Below are 20,336 nucleotides of genomic sequence, written 5' to 3' on the forward strand. Positions count from 1 at the left end.
AGATACGGATATTATGGAAGTTGGAACTCTGGTGTGACATTATATACTAGGCCTTTACATCAGTTGTGGATGATTTATACAGTATTTTGCAGAGCGAAGTAACCACTCCTCAAAGTAGTGCCTGGGACAAGATTTTTAAATGTCCGTATGTTTGCCCAAGGACATACGGCATTCTCGCATCATAGTCAGCCTAGTCCAGAGGAAAGAACTAGTCAATACGTCTGGGACCAACTATGTGCGGGTTTCCTCACGATATTTTCTTTCACCGTACGAGCGTCCGTATTAAGTACTTGAGATCAGAAAATGTCTCATAGGTGTACCTACAGGTGTCATAGGTACACACCTCCACCCGGGTTCGAACCTGCACCCTCTAGGAGTGCGAACCGAAGGTCTACCCATTAGGCCACGGACGCTCTTTACGGACGGACGGACATATTATAGAGCTGATGATAATAATTAATTTAGTGCACAGATTACTAAATAGTTGCAACGAAATATTTTAGACTGTCAATTTTGTAGAGTTTACTGTAAAAATAGTAGCGCTGAAAGTGAGACAATAATTGACTTTCATGTTTTAATTTTTTTTTTGCCTACTAAGGCAATAGGCCACGCCCAAAACATCTGTAACTCATTTTTTCGTGCTAAAAATAAAATTTATGGATATGCACCATGAATATGCATACACCATAATATTATAGTGTCAATTCAGACCGCAAAGCGACGCGTACATGCATTTCTAAATAATTGTAATGAATTGACAGACTTCAATTGCGTGACACATCTTGCAAATCTGTCAAATCCATACACATTTAGAAATGTATCTACGCGTTGCGTTGGAGTCTGAATTGGCCTTAAGTCTGCTCCTTATAAAAGACCACAATAAAGAATTTCCCAGGATCTCACAGGACATCGTTTATTAATTCCCCATAATCTCCCCTCAGCTCAGCACAGCCCTCAGTTAGCCACAGGGCGGCAAGAGGGACGGACGCCCTGCGCGAGTGTTGTGAGTGGATTGTGAGGAAGTAAGTTTGTATATCTTGTATAATTGTAGTCTTGTATAGTGTAAATTATTATACAACTGGACGCAAATTTTTTTTATCTATAATAATTTTAGTTCTGTTATAGTGAAGGATATTATACAATTGGACTTAATATTTTTATAACTTGTATAATTATTGTAGTCCCGTATATACGTGTACAATAATAAATATTTATACATATTTCGTTATTCTACACGACTACAATAATTAATATACAAAAGTAAGTTTGTATATCGACTTGTTTAATAATTGCAGTCGTGCAAAACGAACGATTTATGTATGTAAAATGAAATGAAAAATTATTTTTAAGAAGGAATACATTTCAAAATTTAATAACTTAATGTGTAGTCATGGAATACTGATTGTTTTAAATGTTGCTTAATATTTCAATTATTAATTCAACAGTTGAAATTATGTATTTAAAATACCGGTACGCAATTATTTTCCGGTATCTTTTGCGATGCCTTCTGGCGTTCTGTTTCTAGGAGAATCAGTTCAAAATTAAAACGAAAATATTAATTATAATATAAATTAATATGTTACTCATTGGTATATTAATATTGCGAATCTTTTGCAATCTTGCTGTTTGAGAATTGACCAACTCCGATTCATCACCCCGCTTAGAAAAAATCCTAAAAATAGTCAAAAACAAAATAATCTTATAGCGTGTACTACTCGTAATTACTATCCACTTTATATAATAATATTATTAAGTGTCTATTTAAATTCTAGTATATTAATTATATTATTTCTAAGTCGAAGTTGAAGATTTTTTTTTTTATGAAATAAGGGGGCAAACGAGCAAACGGGTCACCTGATGGAAAGCAACTTCCGTTGCCCATGGACACTCGCAGCATCAGAAGAGCTGCAGGTGCGTTGCCAGCCTTTTATGAGGGAATAGGATAATAGGGGAGGGTAGGGATGGGAAGGGAAGGGAAAAGGGGAGGATAGGGAAGAGAATTGGGCCTCCGGTAAACTCACTCACTCGGCGAAACACAGCGCAAGCGCTGTTTCACGCCGGTTTTCTGTGAGAACGTGGTATTTCTCCGGTCGAGCCGGCCCATTCGTGCCGAAGCATGGCTCTCCCACGTATAAACTCTGTTTAAAAACAGATATGAGTTCCGGGAGAATAACCGGGATTGTTTTTATCTTAGAAAAATGTACGGTTCCAGCTTGAAAAACAAATTTCAGTGCAATGAAATTTCCGGCTACATCTATTTAAAAAATCGACCATGTGCCACGAAGGGCGGAGCCCTTGTGTCTGTCCTATCTGTCTGTCTGTCTGTTTGTCTGTCTGTTACCTCTTCACGCACAAACCTCTGAACCGATTTTGCTGAATTTGGTATAGGGATACTTTGATTCCCGGGAAAGGACACAGAATACTTTTATGACGACCTCTGTGGCTCAGTTGGTGGGCTGTTGGTAGCTCAAGCCGGGGGCCGCGGGTTCGAATCCCGCCGGCGGAACAAAAAGTTTTCAAAGTTCCTGGGTCATGGATGTGTATTAAATATGTGTATCATATAATAAAAATCTTAAATATATGTAAAGTATAAAAGTATTAAATATAATTCCGTAACACAAGTCCTTCAGGTACTTACCACGGGGCCAGACTGACGTGGTTCCATAGATATTATTATAATTTTTTTTATCCCCGAAAAATATTCGAATAAACGAATTTTGACGCAACGGAGTTGCGGGCGTCATCTAGTTTAAAAAAATATATTTTTCATTTCAAATCCACCCAACTAGAGCAACATTTAACATCGCTACAATGTTAAATGTTGCTCTGATTTTGTATGGCGTCTAAACAAAATGTGCCACTCAAATTTTGTGTTCCATTCAAACGTTTTAACCGCGTTAAAATTACGTTTTACTACTTAATTGTCCATTAATGTTACGAGCATAATGTTATGCACACATTCATACTTCCATACTAATATTATAAATGCGGAAGTGTGTCTGTCTGTCTGTCTGTCTTTCACCTCTTCACGCGCGAACCGCTGAACCGATTTTGCTGAAATTTGGCATGGATATACTTTGAGTCCCGAGAAAGGACATAGGATAGTTTTTATACCGGAAAAATGTACGGTTCCCATGCGATAAACTAATTTTGGCGCAACGGAGTTGCGGGCGTCATCTAGTATATTATAAACTAGCTTTTGCCCGCGGCTTCGTATCAAAGTGTCAGCCCGATCGGTTTAAAATTTACAAAGTTTCATACAAACTTTCATCCCCTATTTTATCCCCTTGGGCATAGAACTGATCAAAATGCTTTATTAGCGGATGCCTATGTCATAACATCTACCTGCATGATAAAGTTTAGCCCGATCCGTCCAGTGGTTTGGGCTGTGCGTTGATAGATCACTATGTCAGTCAGTCAGTCACTTTTGAGTTATATAATATACGAGCTTTTGCCCGCGGCTTCGCTCGCGTTAAGAAGTATTATTATATACAAACTTTCATTCCCTATTTAAACCCCTTGGGGTTGGAATTTATCAAAATCCTTTCTTAGCGGATGCCTACGTCATAACATCTACCTGCATGCCAAATTTCAGCCCGATCCGTCCAGTGGTTTGGGCTGTGCGTTGATAGATCACTATGTCAATCAGTCAGTCAGTCACCTTTGAGTTTTATATAATACCTATATAGATTTAGACTAGATGACGCCAAAATTCGTTTGTCGCGCGGGAACCGTATATTTTTCGGGATAAAAAATATCCTACGTCCTTTTTGGAACTCAAGGTGCCTCCATACCAAATCAATGGAAAAAGAATTCAGGAAAATCAATTTAGCGGATTGGGGATGATGTGCTAATAGACAGACAGACCGATAAATAGAGAGATAGACAGACACACTTCCGAATTTATTATATTAGTGTGGATTATAAGATGCTTGTATACGTATATTTGTTTGTCTATGTGACGAGAAAGGAAAACAAGATAATAAATTCTTAACTTTGTAAAAATTGGTTTTAGGTTTTTGAAGAAAAAAAATTCTTTGCACTCTTTTGGGATACGTAAAAATTTTAAACTCGCGTCTGATCAAATGTTATAAGACGAAGAGATAGTAGACAGCCGGCGCGGCATAGAAAATAATGTATCTACCCCGCTTTCTATCGCGCTAAAAATTGTTTCTGCTGTTTTTTTTTAACTTCTGTCGGTACTCCTACAGTGCAAAGCCGTTTTTTTGTTGAATCCATGAATTGAAGACATATTATAAATGCGGAAGTATGTCTGTCAGTCACCTCTTCAAGCCCAAACCGCTGAACGGGTTTTGCTGAAATTTGGTAAGATACTTTGAGTCCCAGGAATACATAGGATACTTTTTGTCCCGGAAAAATGTACGGTTGCGTGCAATACAGTTGCGTAAAGTCTAAAGTCTAAATGTTTGTTATAGCAATGTATTTCAGCATCTTACATGAAGGTCGCATAATATTTTTTTGAATATTCGTAACAGAAGCTGAATAATACGGCCAAATTGTATTTGCAAAGTCGTAACGCAATTTTCCTCGAAAACCTTGTTAGATGTTGTCGTGTATGAAGTTGTCATATTAAATTATTCCAAGTCATTTCGCCAAGATTCAACTTGTAATTAGATGAGAATGCAAATGAATGTTTACAAAACCAGCGTAAAATAACGATTTTTTGATGAATTTGGAAAAGAAAAACAAGAAGGTTCAAATTAAATGAGAGAAAATATAGAGGGATGTTGAAATGAAGAATATACGGACTATTTTGATGTCTGTGTGTTTGCGACAGATTTCTCTTTACATTGCAACGTGAAGCGTTGATGCTTGATGCAAAACGATGCATTTTAACCCTCGACAAAAAGAGGGGTTTTGACTGTTACTAACTCTTGATTATTATAATCACTCTTTGCCATATCATGAAAGAAGAAACGAATTAGTTAAGCTCTTTCGGACTCACGTACCTCGGGTTCCGTAAGATTATTACGCTATTAGTTGGCATCAACAAAATGATTTTTCCTTATACTACGAGACCCTAAAACATGGTTCTTTGAAAATACAAAACGACAGGTTGTTTACATCCTGTGAAGGAAAAGTAAGCATCTTTTGGCGTATTTTTGTGGCAGACATCTTTGGGGATATTGTTCGAAATAAATAATATTATTGTCTTACATAAAAAAGCTTTTTTCTGTCAAATACCTTTTCCCAAAGATGTGAATTTCAAACGTCTTTGAAGCGACATGTAACATTAAAGGGAAAGTAATTGGATAAGCGATTATATCTTTTGAAATTTTCAGGTCTAATATATCTCCTTGATTATTGAGCTAGAAAGAGAATGCTTCTTCGTTCTCCGATATTAAAATGATTACTTATTATAAACTTCTTATTTTAAATTAAGGTTACATGTAATATTATGATCTTCTTTATTTTATTTTCTTAGTACAATAATATACGCAAGAATATTTTTAATATTATGCTTATAGTCTAACGCGCGAGCAGAAAATGCTACAGCTGCTGATTGACTGTACTAAATGTAATTAATGAATTCATGGCCTGAGGCTGGTTTCACAGTGCAACGCAAGGTGAAGATACAATGCGATGTAATTTATATGAGTCATTGAAAACTGAACTTTATTTATAACACGAGAAAATACAATTTTAAGGCGACGCCATGATAATTGGGCTGTAGCGATATCGATTTTTCTCAGCAATTTTGAATTACCCATAACACGATTGGTCAACTTTTATAACACAGAATAATCAATCAAAAAGACCTCTATAAAAAAAGGGATTCCTATTTTGCCAACAGAGGAGAGTGATTTAAGCTTCCAAAATTTGTACATAGATTGGTTCAAGCATACACTTTAATTTGCCCATAGCTTATATGAAATGTATTTATGGTTTTTAAATTACGCGACCCGAAAAACCATTTTGTCGCTTACGCCCTTTCCATTTTTTGCTGTTCCATTGCTTGTTTTCATCATAGAAAACATTATTATGGATTCACCATGTTAGGTCTCCGACACAATCATAGACATGAGCATATAAACAAGGTCTAATATTATGCTAGCTAGTCTCACTTTTCAAACTATACCTGCACGGAATAATTTAAAAATTTCGTTAAAACTTTTCGACGCTGTGTTTTTGTAAAGCAAAATAACTACAGGATTTGGCAGTCAGCATTTTCAATTTGAGTGAATTATTTTAGTCGGCGTGGGCATGCCTGATAGAAAAAATATCGTCAGCCATGCAATATGCATTGAGGTTTTTATTTTTGACCGCATATTTTTATCTGCCTTTTTTATTTTAATTCTATCCGATAGATATTATATTATATTTCCTAGAATTGTATTTGTATCAAGATTTTGCCAAAATCGCTTCAGCATCAAGGTAAAAACTGACAGAGAGTCAGTCTCTTATTTATCATCAATCATCATCATGTTTTTCAACCCACAGACATAGATCAATATAAATACCGCATTCCCAAACGATCGAGCAATGCTCGTCTTTCGAAAGTCTGTGCTTTACTGCTATCGGAATCGGATGTCAATCGGAATTTTAAAAATGCCTAAATGCCTAATTGTGCCGTATTGAATTGTAGAAATTCAAATAGCAACGTTAGCCTAGATAATTGACACGTTTCTTATCATCGGTACGTCACAGTAGGTAGGAAAAAAGTTGCACGCTCGTTTTCATACAAATGAAGCGACATGCGGTATCTATCTTGATCTATATCTATGGTTGAACCTTAGTCCTTACATAATAAAAGGTGCACATAACATAGCTGCGAATTCCTGAAATTCTCAACAACAAGCTTGATCACTTGTCAGAAAGTTTAACGTGGAAACAAGTAGAGATTAAAAGTATGTATACTCCATGCTAAAGTTACATTGTTTCAAAACTTCGATACACACGAAGTTTGAGAACCCGTGACCTCTTAATTCTGAAGACAAGCGAGTGACGTAAGCAGTGGCGTAACTAATAAGGAGCAAGGTGGGGTGGCGTCTGGGCTTAAGGAGCCCCTCAATTGCTGATTTACATTCTATAAAATATTTTTAATATTTTGTAACCGTTCATTTATTTCCGAGATATAATATTTTCGATGTGTAATTTAAGTAAAATTATATTATTTAATCTTGCAAAACTAAGCTTACACGATTTTCAAGTTCCAAGTTTTACGTGTTGAGTTTATAAAGTTGGAACCCAATCCAAACCAGAAGCGTTTGGGGCCCTACTTTATTTTTTGCCCCAGGGTCCTCGTTTACCGAGCTACGCCACTGGACGTAGGTAGTCACTTAGGCCAACTTCACGTGAGGACTCAACTAAGTCCACTTAACGCTTACCTTACTGTACTAACTTTACGTAATTAAGTCAAAATGAATTGTTTCCAGACGTCTTGTTTTGTGCCTTCGTGTGTAGTCAACTTGCTCTAAATAATCTTAGTAAACGTTTTTTGAATATATATCAGATGTTACCAACTATAAATTAAATTAATAAAACATTATAAACCATAAACTGTTATAAGTTGTTTTGTTAATTGATATTGTTGTGAATAATAATATTATTACTATCAAGGAAAATATTATTACTTACATTTAGATTGTGCCTGTAAGTTTTCGCGAACAAAAGAAAACGATTTAATTTTTATCTGAAAGAAAATAATCCTTTCCCGTACAACTGAACAGATATTATGTTACTTATTTCTGCTAAAACCAATACAGAAGTTTAGGATTATATTTGTTTTCAAAGAAACAAGCAATCAATCAAATATTTTCTTTTGATATTTTTATTATTTGTGTATCACATTTCACCGGATGTTGTAATTTTAGCCGAACGATAATGATATTATTATTTATTAGTTACCTTATTTACTTCTCATAAGACAAATGATAATATTATGATATTAAAGTATTATTGTCTTGTTGTTCTAAAAATTAAGAATGGAACGTGCCACCTATCCCCCTATGTAAACTTGCAAAAAAATATATTTATTTAAATTTATCTAGACACGTAGAAGATTACACTTCGATAAAGAATACAGTACTTTATATTTAAATATTATTTTTGCTTGTTACAGATAAAATATGGAGCATCGACTAGCGACTGTTTATTTAACAATGATACTCGTGTTCGCCAACGAAATGTCAACAGCCGTTCCGGCCGAGAATAAAAGGCGAAAAGAAAAAAATGGCTTCCAAAAGAATATCTGCGACGTCTCAGATCGAGAATCAAAAGTGCATTGCTATTGTGAAAATACGAGAGAACCTAGAAATGCGACGAAAGCGGAGTGTTGGGTGTTTAATGGAGGAATACCTAGAGACGACCCCATCTGGAAAAGTTTTGCTTCCCAACCTTTATTGCAAAGTTTGTCGTTCAATGTAAGGGTAGACGGCGCTATGAACTACGTCCCAACAAAACCGCTCCAGTATTTACAGAGGCTCAAACATATTAATATCAAATACGGAAACATTGCAAACGTGAGCTCATACGCTTTCGCCAATCTGACGAATTTAAAGGAGGCGACGCTAACGTCAAACCAAATAGAGGCTTTGAAGCCCTACGCGTTCGCCCACCTTCCCAACCTGACAGTGATAAATTTGGAGGAGAACACGATACTTGAAATAGGCAGGGACACGTTCTTTGATGTACCGAAATTACAGAAATTGATGTTCACCAAGAATAATATTTCCTACATAAATGATGGAGCGTTTCAACATACGTTCAATCTATTGGAATTAGATCTGAACAGGAATAGTATTTTCTCCTTAAACCGACATACCTTTGATGGATTGGCCAATTTGCGGAAATTGGATCTTAGAAGAAACCATATTTACAATTTGACTGAGTTCACTTTTGCCGAACTCTGGAACTTGCAAGAGTTACTTCTGTCCTATAACGATATCAAATACGTATCGGCCAGGGCGTTCGATGGCCTCTCGCAACTTAGGAAATTATCCCTCGATAATAATAATTTGGCCTCGATTCCTGCGGATTTATTCGCTGGAGTTAGGGGATTGAGCGTATTGGATTTGAGCTCGAATCACTTACACAAAATTACTTACGATGACATTAAACCCATTCTGGATAATTTGAAACCATCAAACAGCAGCTTACAACTTGAAGGTAATTTTATTCTCATTTCATGTAAAAGATTATTAGCTCTAGTGATCGTAATAAAAAAATATTGTTATTAATATAAAGCCGTAATGTAATAATGCCGTACTTTACTATAAGTATTTTATTAAATTCCCATTTTTGATAAATTGGCATTATGACGAAGAACTAACTTTATATTTTATTTACAGGTAACAAATTCATCTGTGACTGTAGGTTGAAATGGATGTACACACTCAGGGACGAAACTGACAGTAAAAGCACTAAAGACTCGCTTTTAAAAGTAACATGCCAAGATGATGAACGGATAGTTACTTCTGCTTTTAACAGACTAGAAAATAGAGGAGAATCGAATATCGCAATCAAAAACATAGAAGAAAATGAAGGCGTTAAAGTAAATAAAGACATTAAAAACAAATCTAAAAGTGGTATCAGAAATGTATTCAAAATATCACCAGAGTCTCTACCATGCCCAGTTCCTAAGCCAGAAACTACCAAACTTCCGTTTGTAGTAGACTATGTAAAGCCTTTTGATCATAATACAAGGCCTCTAAGATTCCAAGAAATTAATTATGCTAATAAGGGAACTATGGTTGAATGTATATTCGGCAGCTTATTGTTCCTTTTCTATTTCACTTAGGGTATTTTAAACATTAATTAAACGTTTGTAAATATAATTATTGTTATGAAACTTATATCATTCTGTTGTATAAAATAATACAAGATTAATTTTTGAAACGACACGATTTAAAATAGATGTAATTACTATTATAGATAATACTAAATTGTGTTCTCAATTTGTAAATATAATGATTGTAGTTACTTTAAGTGCCAATTTTGTGTTAAAATCTACATCTTTTCTCAGACTGTTAACATTAAGATACAATTTTAGATAGGTATAATGAATGTTTCTTAAGGTATATTTCTAGAATTGGTGACGAAAATTGTCGGTGTAAAATGTAAATCCTATCTTTAATTATTGGTTTCATCTTCAGCACAAGGAACTTTTTCACAGTTTGTATACGAATTAAGTACGTTATAATTTAACAATCGTACACAATTATTGTAAATAACACTTACAGACATAATATTATTGTGACATTTTTGTTGGATTAAACGATAACTTCTGTAATTTTGATTATTCACACAAAATTCTGTTTCCCTTATTAATTTCATTTACAGATAAAAAAATACTTTAATCATTATTCAAGAATTCTCTTGTTATTTTTTTATATTTCTTGTTCATGGATAGCAATAGCAAAAATAAAGAATCTAAAGTACTTTACACTCTGTCAGATAAAACTAAGTCATTCCATTTTGCAGGAAATATGTAAGCACTTTCAGAGCCACACTTCAATCGTCCTCAATAGAAGAGAGCTAACATTTCGAAATTTATTTTAACATATTTCACGCTTGATGCACCTACGTAATGGCAATGCATGGAAGCTTATTTCTATTTAAATCTCCAGTAAAATTCTAGTGCATATCTACAAAATATGGTCATCTTTGAAATTTTTATGTAATTCCTTGAAATTTCTTTGGTGTGTATGTCGCAGCCAACTAGTTTAAATAGCCGTTCAAATCGTCTGGGTTTTTAATTGAATATTTAAGTCGCTCAAAAGCCGCCGTTTGATTGAATTAGTTCAGCGCTCACCACCGCGCTAGGTGCGTTTTGTTTACAATATGGCGTCAAATAACCGGTGTTATGTGGTTGTATATAAATATTTTTCGTAAATATACGTTATAAGTATTATCAAAGAGACAAAAATTATGTGTCTATGTGAGCACATACGAGTGAATCAAAATTTAAACTAATATTCGAGGAGAAATTATGGGATTATGAAATGCATCACCAAGGTTTTAGGCCATTTGTGTTCAAAATGAGTTAGAATACATAAAATCTGCTTGTTATCTTTACGCTTGTGTAATAATAACTCTAAGCTAATGGTCACCATTGTTAATTTAACATTTAACTAGTTGGCCAAGCGTCATCTAGCTGTAGTGTTGAATGTTGCAGTGAACAAGTCGGCGAAACGACGTATAGCCGTGTGACTGAATGGCGTTGTTCAGTTAAAGGGCTAGCTGTTTGATTGAACGGCTATTTAAACCAGTTGGCTGCGATATGTATGCTATGTGCTTATTAAACTTTTCACTATTAACAAGATCCAAACTGTATAATGTACATACGGATGATACTTATACAATGGTTAGTTCTTGTCTGATTCAGATTAAAACACTGTTTTCCAACCCCTAGGAGGTTGTGAAGCTTCTTTAGGGGATCGCAAGAGGTTTTAGGAATACTAATTACTTCAGTAAAAAAAAATAATGAGTAACATTTTTTTCTTTTTTTTTCCAAACTAATATTATTATAAATGCAAAATGTATGTATATTTCTTACCTCTTCACGCCAAAGCCGCTGAAACGATTTAGCTGGTTATGGAGTATGGAGATAATTTAAACGAAGAGACTTTTGCCATCACGCTTCACCCTGCGCCGGCACGTGTATTGTGATAGAGACAGATACAGTAAATCGAGGTTGCGTAGTCCTCTGATTCCTTCTTCAAAATAGAGCCTTATATCTAATTACTAGCTGTCCCGGCAAGCGTTTCTTTGCCATATAAAGTATTGCGCCCTTATTATTTTATTGAAGTAACTAAATAAGTATGTCACCATGACAACGTCCATCGCTATCCCGTCGCACAAACAATGGTCGCCGTCAGTCTCGAGTTGTAATAATTTACTATAATTTATTCAACAAATACACTTATCAACATAAAAAGTACCCAGTAGCCGATTCTCAGACCCACTGAATATGCATATAAAATTTGGTTAAAATCAGCAAAGCCGTTTCGGAGGAGTACGCGGCCTAACATTGTGACACGAGAATTTTATATATAATATAAGATAATTTTTTGCGATTTTTGAAGGGTCATATTTTTTATTTATTAGTAAATTTAGAAAAAATCGAACGTAGGAGCATAGATTTAACAGATCCCAATATTGTATAAAAAATCATTTGTCTAGACGCATTGTCCAGGGAGTAAATTGGGGAATACGTTTGTATAGAAAAACAGTGTTAGCTTTTCCTCCTAAGTACCGGGAAAATGTACGGTTCCGGCGCGATAAACCAATTTTGCGCAACGGCGTTGCGGGCGTCGTATAGTAGAGTAATACAGTTTATTCTAATCTGAAACTCGACTAAATTCGTATTTGGGACCGGCACGGAAGTAGCGTACAGAATAAATCAAAATGACATACGAGCCACAGCATAAACTATTCGTGGCCAGCGAGTGTACCGCGGAAATTGTCATGGCCTTCTTGATTAACTTTTGTTTTATACGGCCTTCAGGCTGCGTTTCCACCAGCGCTGAGCTAAGCTGCGATGCGATGAACGTGTTTTTAAGAACCAATAGAAACGCTTCATTTGCGAGGATGAGCGGAGCGGAGATGTGTTTTTATGAACCAATAGAAAAGCTTCATTTGCCTGACCACGTTCAGTGCAACGATTTTGTTAGTTCTTGTAAAACACATTCCTCGCAACGCAGCTCATCTCCGGTGGAAACGAAGCCTAACACTCGGGCCATGATGGACGATTACAGATGAATACGTAGGTTTGTAGGTAGGAAGCCTTTAATAGGTTTAGAGTATGTGTATATGATTGCTCATGATCGACTTCGATTGTGCATACTGAATAGCTTCACAATCATGGTGACAATTGTGGTTATCCCTCATAGCAAAACATGAAGAGTTTTCACTTTCAGCAACGATGGACAACAACAAACGTGTAGAGACCATGATCGCCTAAGATCGGCGTTGATTGTGCTAACATCCTGTCCGCCACAAACACACACACAGGCAGCTGCGGTGGCTATCATGGTGAGTGATTGCCCATCATGGTCATGTGTAGAGAATCTTTAAAAATATGTTAAATGAATAAAGACATCTGATGGAAGTTGGAGCGACTACAGCTACAGACATTGCAGTGGCTACGTGTGTCACCAGAAGGATTTCAGATTCACTATCGTCAGACTTAGCCTGTATTCTTTCGAGCTGGGTTGCAAGGAATATTTAAAGTATCCATTAGAATCGCTTAGAGATTAGGCAAATAAAGCTTTTCTATTGATTCTCAAAACACATCGTGGAAACGCACCTTTAGAGCGATCACTTGTTTAAAATTGATCATTTATATCCTTCGACTATGTTAATATTTTTCAGAATTAACCTAGTGAATGGGTCTTCGGTATAATATAATATAGGAAACCATTAGAAAGTACCAATTCATTCGCAAATTACGATAGATCGAAACAATATGTTGCAAAATATGTAGAGCCGCCATTAAATATACAAGCTTCACTTTTTCTAATTCAAAACTTTTTCTTTAACACTTTTAGCACTTTTTCGTTAGCTTTAACACTAGTATAGCAAAATTCTGTTAAATATGCAAGTTAAAAGTAAATAATGCATTCTAGGTAGCTGTATTTAAAATTCCCCAGTCTGCAAGTTGATAACTTATAAGTATTAAAGTCTAGGATGAGCCGCCGACGAAAATCCTTAGCCGCTGCAGCGAGGTTCAATTTTCCCTAAGCCTCTTTCAATAAATAAAAGTAATGATACGAACATAACATTATTATTTCCTTTCGCGACTTCATCTCTCTTTAAGCTTTTACTTGAATCTAGCACAAAAACCTGAAAATGTGCTTCGTTTTTTTTTATGAAATAAGCAAACGAGCAAACGGGTCACCTGATGGAAAGCAACTTCCGTCGCCCATGGACACTCGCAGCATCAGAAGAGCTGCAGGTGCGTTGCCGGCCTTTAAAGAGGGAATAGGGTAACTACCGTCGCCCATGGACACTCGCAACATTAGAAGAGCTTGCAGGTTAGCCGGCCTTTTAGGAGGGAATACGCTCTCTTCTTGAAAGTTTGCAGGTCGTATTGGTAGGGAAATACTGCTGGTGACAGTTCGTTCCAGAGTTTTACAGTACGCGGCAGAAAGTAACGCGAAAAACGCACGGTGGAAGACTGCCACTCATCAAGGTGATGAGGAAGGAATACGCATCATCGCGGCGTGTGCGCTGCGCAGTCGCGTCGCTTTCAAATCGCTCGCTAATCGCCAGTGTGATAAGGCACTAAATGTTGTGTTATTTCTGTTTAAAAATTTTCAGGGTGTAAAATTTATTTCCAAAACACCGGATATTATACAGGTCCATCGTAACAACGCTTGCAGACATTTTCGTCCATGAGCTAAATGTAATTTATATCCTCATACGAAATACATCGCCTGTAAGACCTGTAATATCGAACATTTTTATTTTAACAACGGTAGTGGACCGTATTGAAAATTTTACTACAACGTAACCAGATGTTGAAGAGTTATAAATATATGTCAACTTTTCACCAGCCTAAACAATTTGTTTATACAAGGTGTGACAAAATTAGGTGTTAATACTTAAGGGTGTGTATGTGTTCCTCATCCGGGGCTTAATAAAACTAAGTGATAATAGTTAAGCGTGTGTACGTATAAGAATACGTACATACACACCCTTAAGTATTATCACTTATTTTTATTACACCCTGTATGGAGTTCACTGTGAAAGTAGCGGCGCCAAAAGGGCATTTTTTGTGATTTGAATCCATGGGCAAGCGGCGCGACATGATTTTTTTCATACAAAAATGAAAAAAAAACTTAAGGCGAGAATAAACCCCAATTTGTTATTCCGTGATTTCTGATTTACCTAGTTCCAATATAATAACGAAGTTTTAAAAAATATGAGGTATAAAGCACAATATTTAAAATACCTTAAACCATAAACATTTTAATAAAACTTAATACTTTGGCTGTAAGTAATTTACAAACTCACCTCCGATAAAAATCTATTTCATCGAAATATAAGTATTAACTAGGATAATTATACATTTTATTTGAATAAATTGTTAGTAAATCTATATTAAAAATTTTTTAACCGAACAATTTTGTTTCTTAATGTTTATTTCCAAAGATATTTAAAAAAAAACATGAAAAATAGAGAAGATCCGCTCGAGTGACTACAGTTTTATGCTAAGCTAAAATGAATCTTATTGCGATGCGTATACGCTTGGTCTTTGGTTGTGTGCAAAGTTATCGGTTTGGATTGAGATTAATCCCCGCCTTAAGTACTCAGCGCTGCTACTTTCACAATGAACTAGGTATATAATATTATAGAGGTGTGTCCGTACACACCCTAAAGTAATATCACTTAGTTTTGTTACACCTTATACTACAAAAACACTTTTTATATTAAAAAGTAGTCTATGTTTTTATACCGGCCTCTAACTATTTACCATAACAATTTTCATCCAAATCAATTTAGAAATTTGCGAGAAGTTACGAACATTTTATTATAATTTATAATAATTATCATTTCATTATCATTTAGAGATAACTCTATTGGGCGCAGAAAAGTCTGTAAAATAAGAAATAAAGAAGCTTCTGATTTCCTTATCACTATTGATTGACATCCATATTGGAGTTTAAAATGCGTGGCCAGCCTATAAATTATAATAATTATAACATCACTCAATAGACTTTTACTTATTATAGTCACTAATAATTATATTATTATGATGACCTCATTTTCAAATACTAAAAGGCCCAATATTTATGATATTTGCTGAAAGTAATATAGGAGATATTACAATATAGCATGAACGGACATCATAAGACCCGCTATGTGGGACAGAAAACTTATATGCATATAAATAGTCGGCAGTCCTATATTACTGGATCTTGCTGAATACTAAGCATTTCTGTAGTAGCTAGCGTTTTTAAAGAAGGCTGGAATAGTATTTTATTAGTACGAAATTGCCTATTGGTGATAATATTATGTCAATAAATACATACTTACTAATATTATAAATGTGAAAGTGTGTTTGTCTGTCTGTCTTCATGTTTGTTTGTCTGTCTCTCTGTTACCTCTTCACGCCCAAATCACTGAACTGATATTGCTGAAATTTAATATGATGATAGTTTGAATTCCGGAAAAAGACATAGGATACTTTTTATCTCGGAAAAAATTATAGTTCTTGGGTGATAAACGAGTTGCAGGCGTCATATAGTTACAAATAATAATCGTATTAAAATGGATCCATCCAACTTTCGTACGGTAAAGCCAAAGGATAATTTTCTTCGAAGAGAAAAACTGAATTCATTTCATATGATCCATTCACGTGAAGGTCGTCGCACACAACCCTCGATTACATTTTAATATTATTCTACGGCGTGTGCTATTTAGTCCAAACGGAGACAATAAAGGTTATTCTTAAAGTAATTTTTCAATGTATGTTTTTAACAAATTATTTTGGGGGCTTTTACTGAAGATTATTTTTTCAATAACGTTGTTAATTGGTTGAAATTCAGACTTTAGAAGGCTAGCATTATGAATATTGATAAACACCTATCAAAAGACTTCACAAATTGGGTATTAGCGATTCAAGTCTACTTAGCTTATTAAATTGGCTGGTTAAATTGACTGGATGGCATGTTCCACATTAAAAATATGTTAAAAAAAGCAGTAACTAGAAGAAGTAACATTAAGAATAGAATTTGGATCACTGCATTAAATATAAGTAACAGATAACAGATTCAATCCTATTGAATGAAGTGAATAGAGGTACTCGTCGAATCCCGGAGAAAGTATTGTTAGGTACTTCGGGATTTTAGTGGTATAATGTAAATAGTAGGATCTAAAATGTTGTGCATTACTTTTGGGTATTTCTCTCCAGCCATAAATTATATAATGTTTTACACATTGTAATATTATCTAACTGCTAATCGTAGAAAGTAAAATAACACCTAAAATAGCTGCTTTTATCCATAAAATGTAAAAATTATGAAAAAATATCAAATTAATAAGTAACATTTTAAAGTGTTTTCAGACGAACATAAAATTTTTATCCTGTCTCAGAGTCAGTTAAAAATTAATCAAAATCTTTTCACTTCTACTTTCTAACTTATTATTATTTAAGATACATTGTAGTGAGTGTGCGACGACGTCACGCGGAAGTATAAGTATATTTGGCGAATTCGCGAGTTATTTAAATCCACACAATAAAGCGCCATAAATATTAAGTTTATCTCGCCCAAGACACTCGCTGTATCAGAAAGGGCAAAGATTATATCTTCACTTCAGGAGGGCTATTAAGTGACATAGCAAGTCATTTTAAAGGCAATTAAATGCTAAGGTCCTATAAGAAATCGATGGGACAAAGGGCCGTATTTTCCATACCTTTTTTTTTTTTTTTTTGATGCGCAGGGGAAACCCATCATGGGTCCCCCGGGTTGGGTATGTGCCTCAGTTAAGCTGAAGCACCCCGGGGGTATGTGAGACTCTTACTCACTAAAACCACCTGCACATCTGACATCCTGACATCCCTCTGTATACGGCTGAAGGCAACCGCCTTCAGCCGTATACAGAGGGATGTCCTGGATCTCTCTAACACAGGACTCCCTCCACGACAGGCCGGTCTACCTCACAAGGGACCGGACTTCCACCAAGTTAGGGAACGCTTAGGCAAACTAAAGCGTTCCCCTCGGCGCCGGGACTAGCTAAGCCGGGCAGGTACCCATCCTGACCCGGAGCCCCGTGGGACGGAAGTTATTGGAGGTTCGCATAGCGACGCCTCCGCACTCCCGTCCTACGCCGGCGGAGCGGAACGGAGGAAGGGTCATCCTCTCTATTCCGCTCCGCGGTCTCTTTCTGCGAGATGACATACTCGCAGAAAGAGACCGCCGCCTGCCAGGCCTCATCGCTCTCGAGCATGCAGCGCACCATGCTCGGGAGTGAGAGGTCCCCGCCTAGCACTGCCACAAGATCGTGGCGCTGCACGGCCCAGCGATCGCACACCTCGAGGGTGTGCTGGGCCGTGTCCTCCGCAGCGCCACAGTCGCGGCAGGCTGGCGTAGGTTCCCTCCTGGCGACCTTACAAAGGTACGCACCGAAACAACCGTGTCCGGTGAGCACCTGTGTAAGGCGGAAGGTGAGGGGTTTTCTCTTGCGACGCATCCACGCCGCAAGAACTGGACGCAGGGCCTCAGCAGTACGTTGACCGTCGTATTTTCCATACCTGACCTATAACATGATATCATGCACTCAGTCATAAAACATGAAGTCACAATGTGCAGACAGTAACAACTCCTAAGATTGCATAGTATTAGATTCCCTGTTAATTTTTATAAAAAAAAAAAAAAAAAAAAACAAAACAACGTTAACAATTTAGATCGCTTAAAGCGATAAGGCCGCCCTTGCCCACATTTTACTGTAAACATGTTAAGTTAATCGAACTAGTCATACCTAGTACCAATTTGTGAGCAATAAAGACTTATTTATCTATCTATCTAATTTTGATTATAATAATACATAAGTAAACTGTTTATTTCATAATAATTAGCCCATAGTAATTATAAAAATCCGAAAGTATTTCTGTCTATCTGCCTGCTTTTTACGTTTAAACCAACGGGCTACGAAGTAAAATTTAATCAATTTAAACCGCTTTTTATTGCACGCAATAACCCCCTTTGTAATGGGAGTGTGATATGTTTCGCTCAAGTTTTAAGATGTCTGATATGCCCGCTGAGGTATAATTTGCTGCGAAAGCTGTTTAGATAACGTTATTATTGTTTTAGTATTGTTAACGAAGCATAAGGACGTACAATCAGAGAAATTGATTCTGAAAATGACGTTAAAATAGGGGCGTGGAAACTGTCACTCCAAATGACATTCGTAGGGTGAGTTCTGAAATATAATCCAGTATATGAGCACTGGCGAACACACTGGGTTTTATTTGAGAATCTAGGTTTCTAAACGAACGTGGATAACTGCAAAGCATGATTCGGTAATATCACTGTAATAACTAGGTAAATATTTATATTATTGTATTAAATTTTGCATGCTTCTAAAGCAGAATGTTTGATACTGTATAACATAACTAAGATCTTTGTAAACAACATTCTTTGCAAATAAATGATGATTATGATAATATGTAAACTTGGATATCATTGACAATCATGATTCAGTCATAAGCAAACGTGATTAACATAATTGACAAGGCATGATTCAGCCATATACAAACTTGGATGACATTGAGAAGGCATGATTCAGCCATATACAAACGTGGATGACATTGACAAGGAATGGTTCGGCCATATGCAAACTTGGATGATATTTATAAGGCACGATTCGGCCAAATGCAAACGTGGATGACATTGACAAAGCGTAATTCGGCCCTATTACGCATGCTTAGATAACATTGACAAGGCATGATTCAGCCTAATGACATTGACAAAGCATGATTCGGTCTTATGTAAACTTGGATGACATTTACAAGGCATTATTCGGCCATATGTAAACTTGATTGATATTGATAATCATGATAAATTAATAAACATACGTGATTGAAATAACTTAAAAACGGAACTAAGCATTTAATATTACGCTTAGCTAAGAACACTCCAGATCATATTAGACGCCGTTTTTCGACAGGGTTTAGGAACTATCGATAAATGAAAAAAGCAAAAAGGGCGTAAAATACTCCAATGAAGTGTGACGACAGACGATACGAATAAATACCCAATCTGTTGAGAATATCGGCAACGCTGACATTTTCCGCGCGCGAAAGCCTTCGATTTCACCTCCAATATCTTTCGTCACCTTAAGTCCTTAATACTAATGGAAATGGAATCGAGCGGCAAGGATTAAATCTCATAGGGTTTGTTATTCAATGATTTACTTATATTGTAAGAGGATAATATTATTATATTATTTTTTGTTGTAAAGGAATCCTCCCCTTGACACAAAGAAAAATATTTGTTTGTATTATAATATAATCGACAGCTTACATAAACGTTTAGGCATTAAATAAAGTAATGGCTTAATATTAAGCGACGGCCAGACATTCGTCATTTTAAAACAATAAATAAAATGAGAGGTGTCAAGGGATACCCGAATGGAACGAAGTTATTTCTTATGTTCAAGAAACCTGTATACATAATATTATACACTCAAAAACATTATTAAAAAAAGGCCATCAATTGGTGCACAGGATCAACTGCCCCTACCATGCAGGTACTAATAAAAATTAAAAAAGTGTCGAGGTCAAATATCGTTCTGCCTCCTTTACGCCGAACGTGCGATAAGGAACTTCGTTCCAAAACTGAAAGTTTCCTGTATATGACAACCATAGT

The 20,336-nt window shown here is 35.9% G+C and overlaps 2 protein-coding genes across 2 annotated transcripts; one reads left to right on the top strand and one right to left on the bottom strand.

Annotated features, from left to right (window-relative positions):
* The first annotated feature begins 965 nt into the window (after positions 1-965).
* Positions 966-9,811, top strand: LOC121734834 (connectin-like). The gene is made up of 3 exons (XM_042125460.1): positions 966-1,022; positions 8,084-9,129; positions 9,312-9,811. The coding sequence occupies exons 2-3, from the start codon at positions 8,091-8,093 to the stop codon at positions 9,758-9,760; spliced, it is 1,488 nt and encodes a 495-aa protein (XP_041981394.1). The 5' UTR covers positions 966-1,022; positions 8,084-8,090; the 3' UTR covers positions 9,761-9,811.
* A 7,958-nt stretch (positions 9,812-17,769) lies between these two features.
* Positions 17,770-19,755, bottom strand: LOC121735049 (the record flags this gene model as incomplete). Its single annotated transcript, XM_042125716.1, has 2 exons — positions 19,723-19,755; positions 17,770-18,225 (listed from the first exon to the last, which is right to left on the bottom strand). Coding segments are annotated over exons 1-2 (489 nt in total), but the record flags the coding sequence as incomplete, so codon positions are not given.
* Positions 19,756-20,336: the final 581 nt, after the last annotated feature.

The sequence above is a fragment of the Aricia agestis genome, chromosome 16 (genome assembly GCF_905147365.1).
Source record: "Aricia agestis chromosome 16, ilAriAges1.1, whole genome shotgun sequence".
Lineage (NCBI taxonomy): Eukaryota > Metazoa > Arthropoda > Insecta > Lepidoptera > Lycaenidae > Aricia > Aricia agestis.

Coding starts and splice junctions, on each gene's coding strand:
- LOC121734834 (XM_042125460.1), top strand. CDS start 8,091: ATGGAGCATCGACTAGCGACTGTTTATTTAACAATGATACTCGTGTTC. Junction 9,130..9,311: donor CAGCAGCTTACAACTTGAAG/GTAATTTTATTC, acceptor TTTTATTTACAG/GTAACAAATTCATCTGTGAC.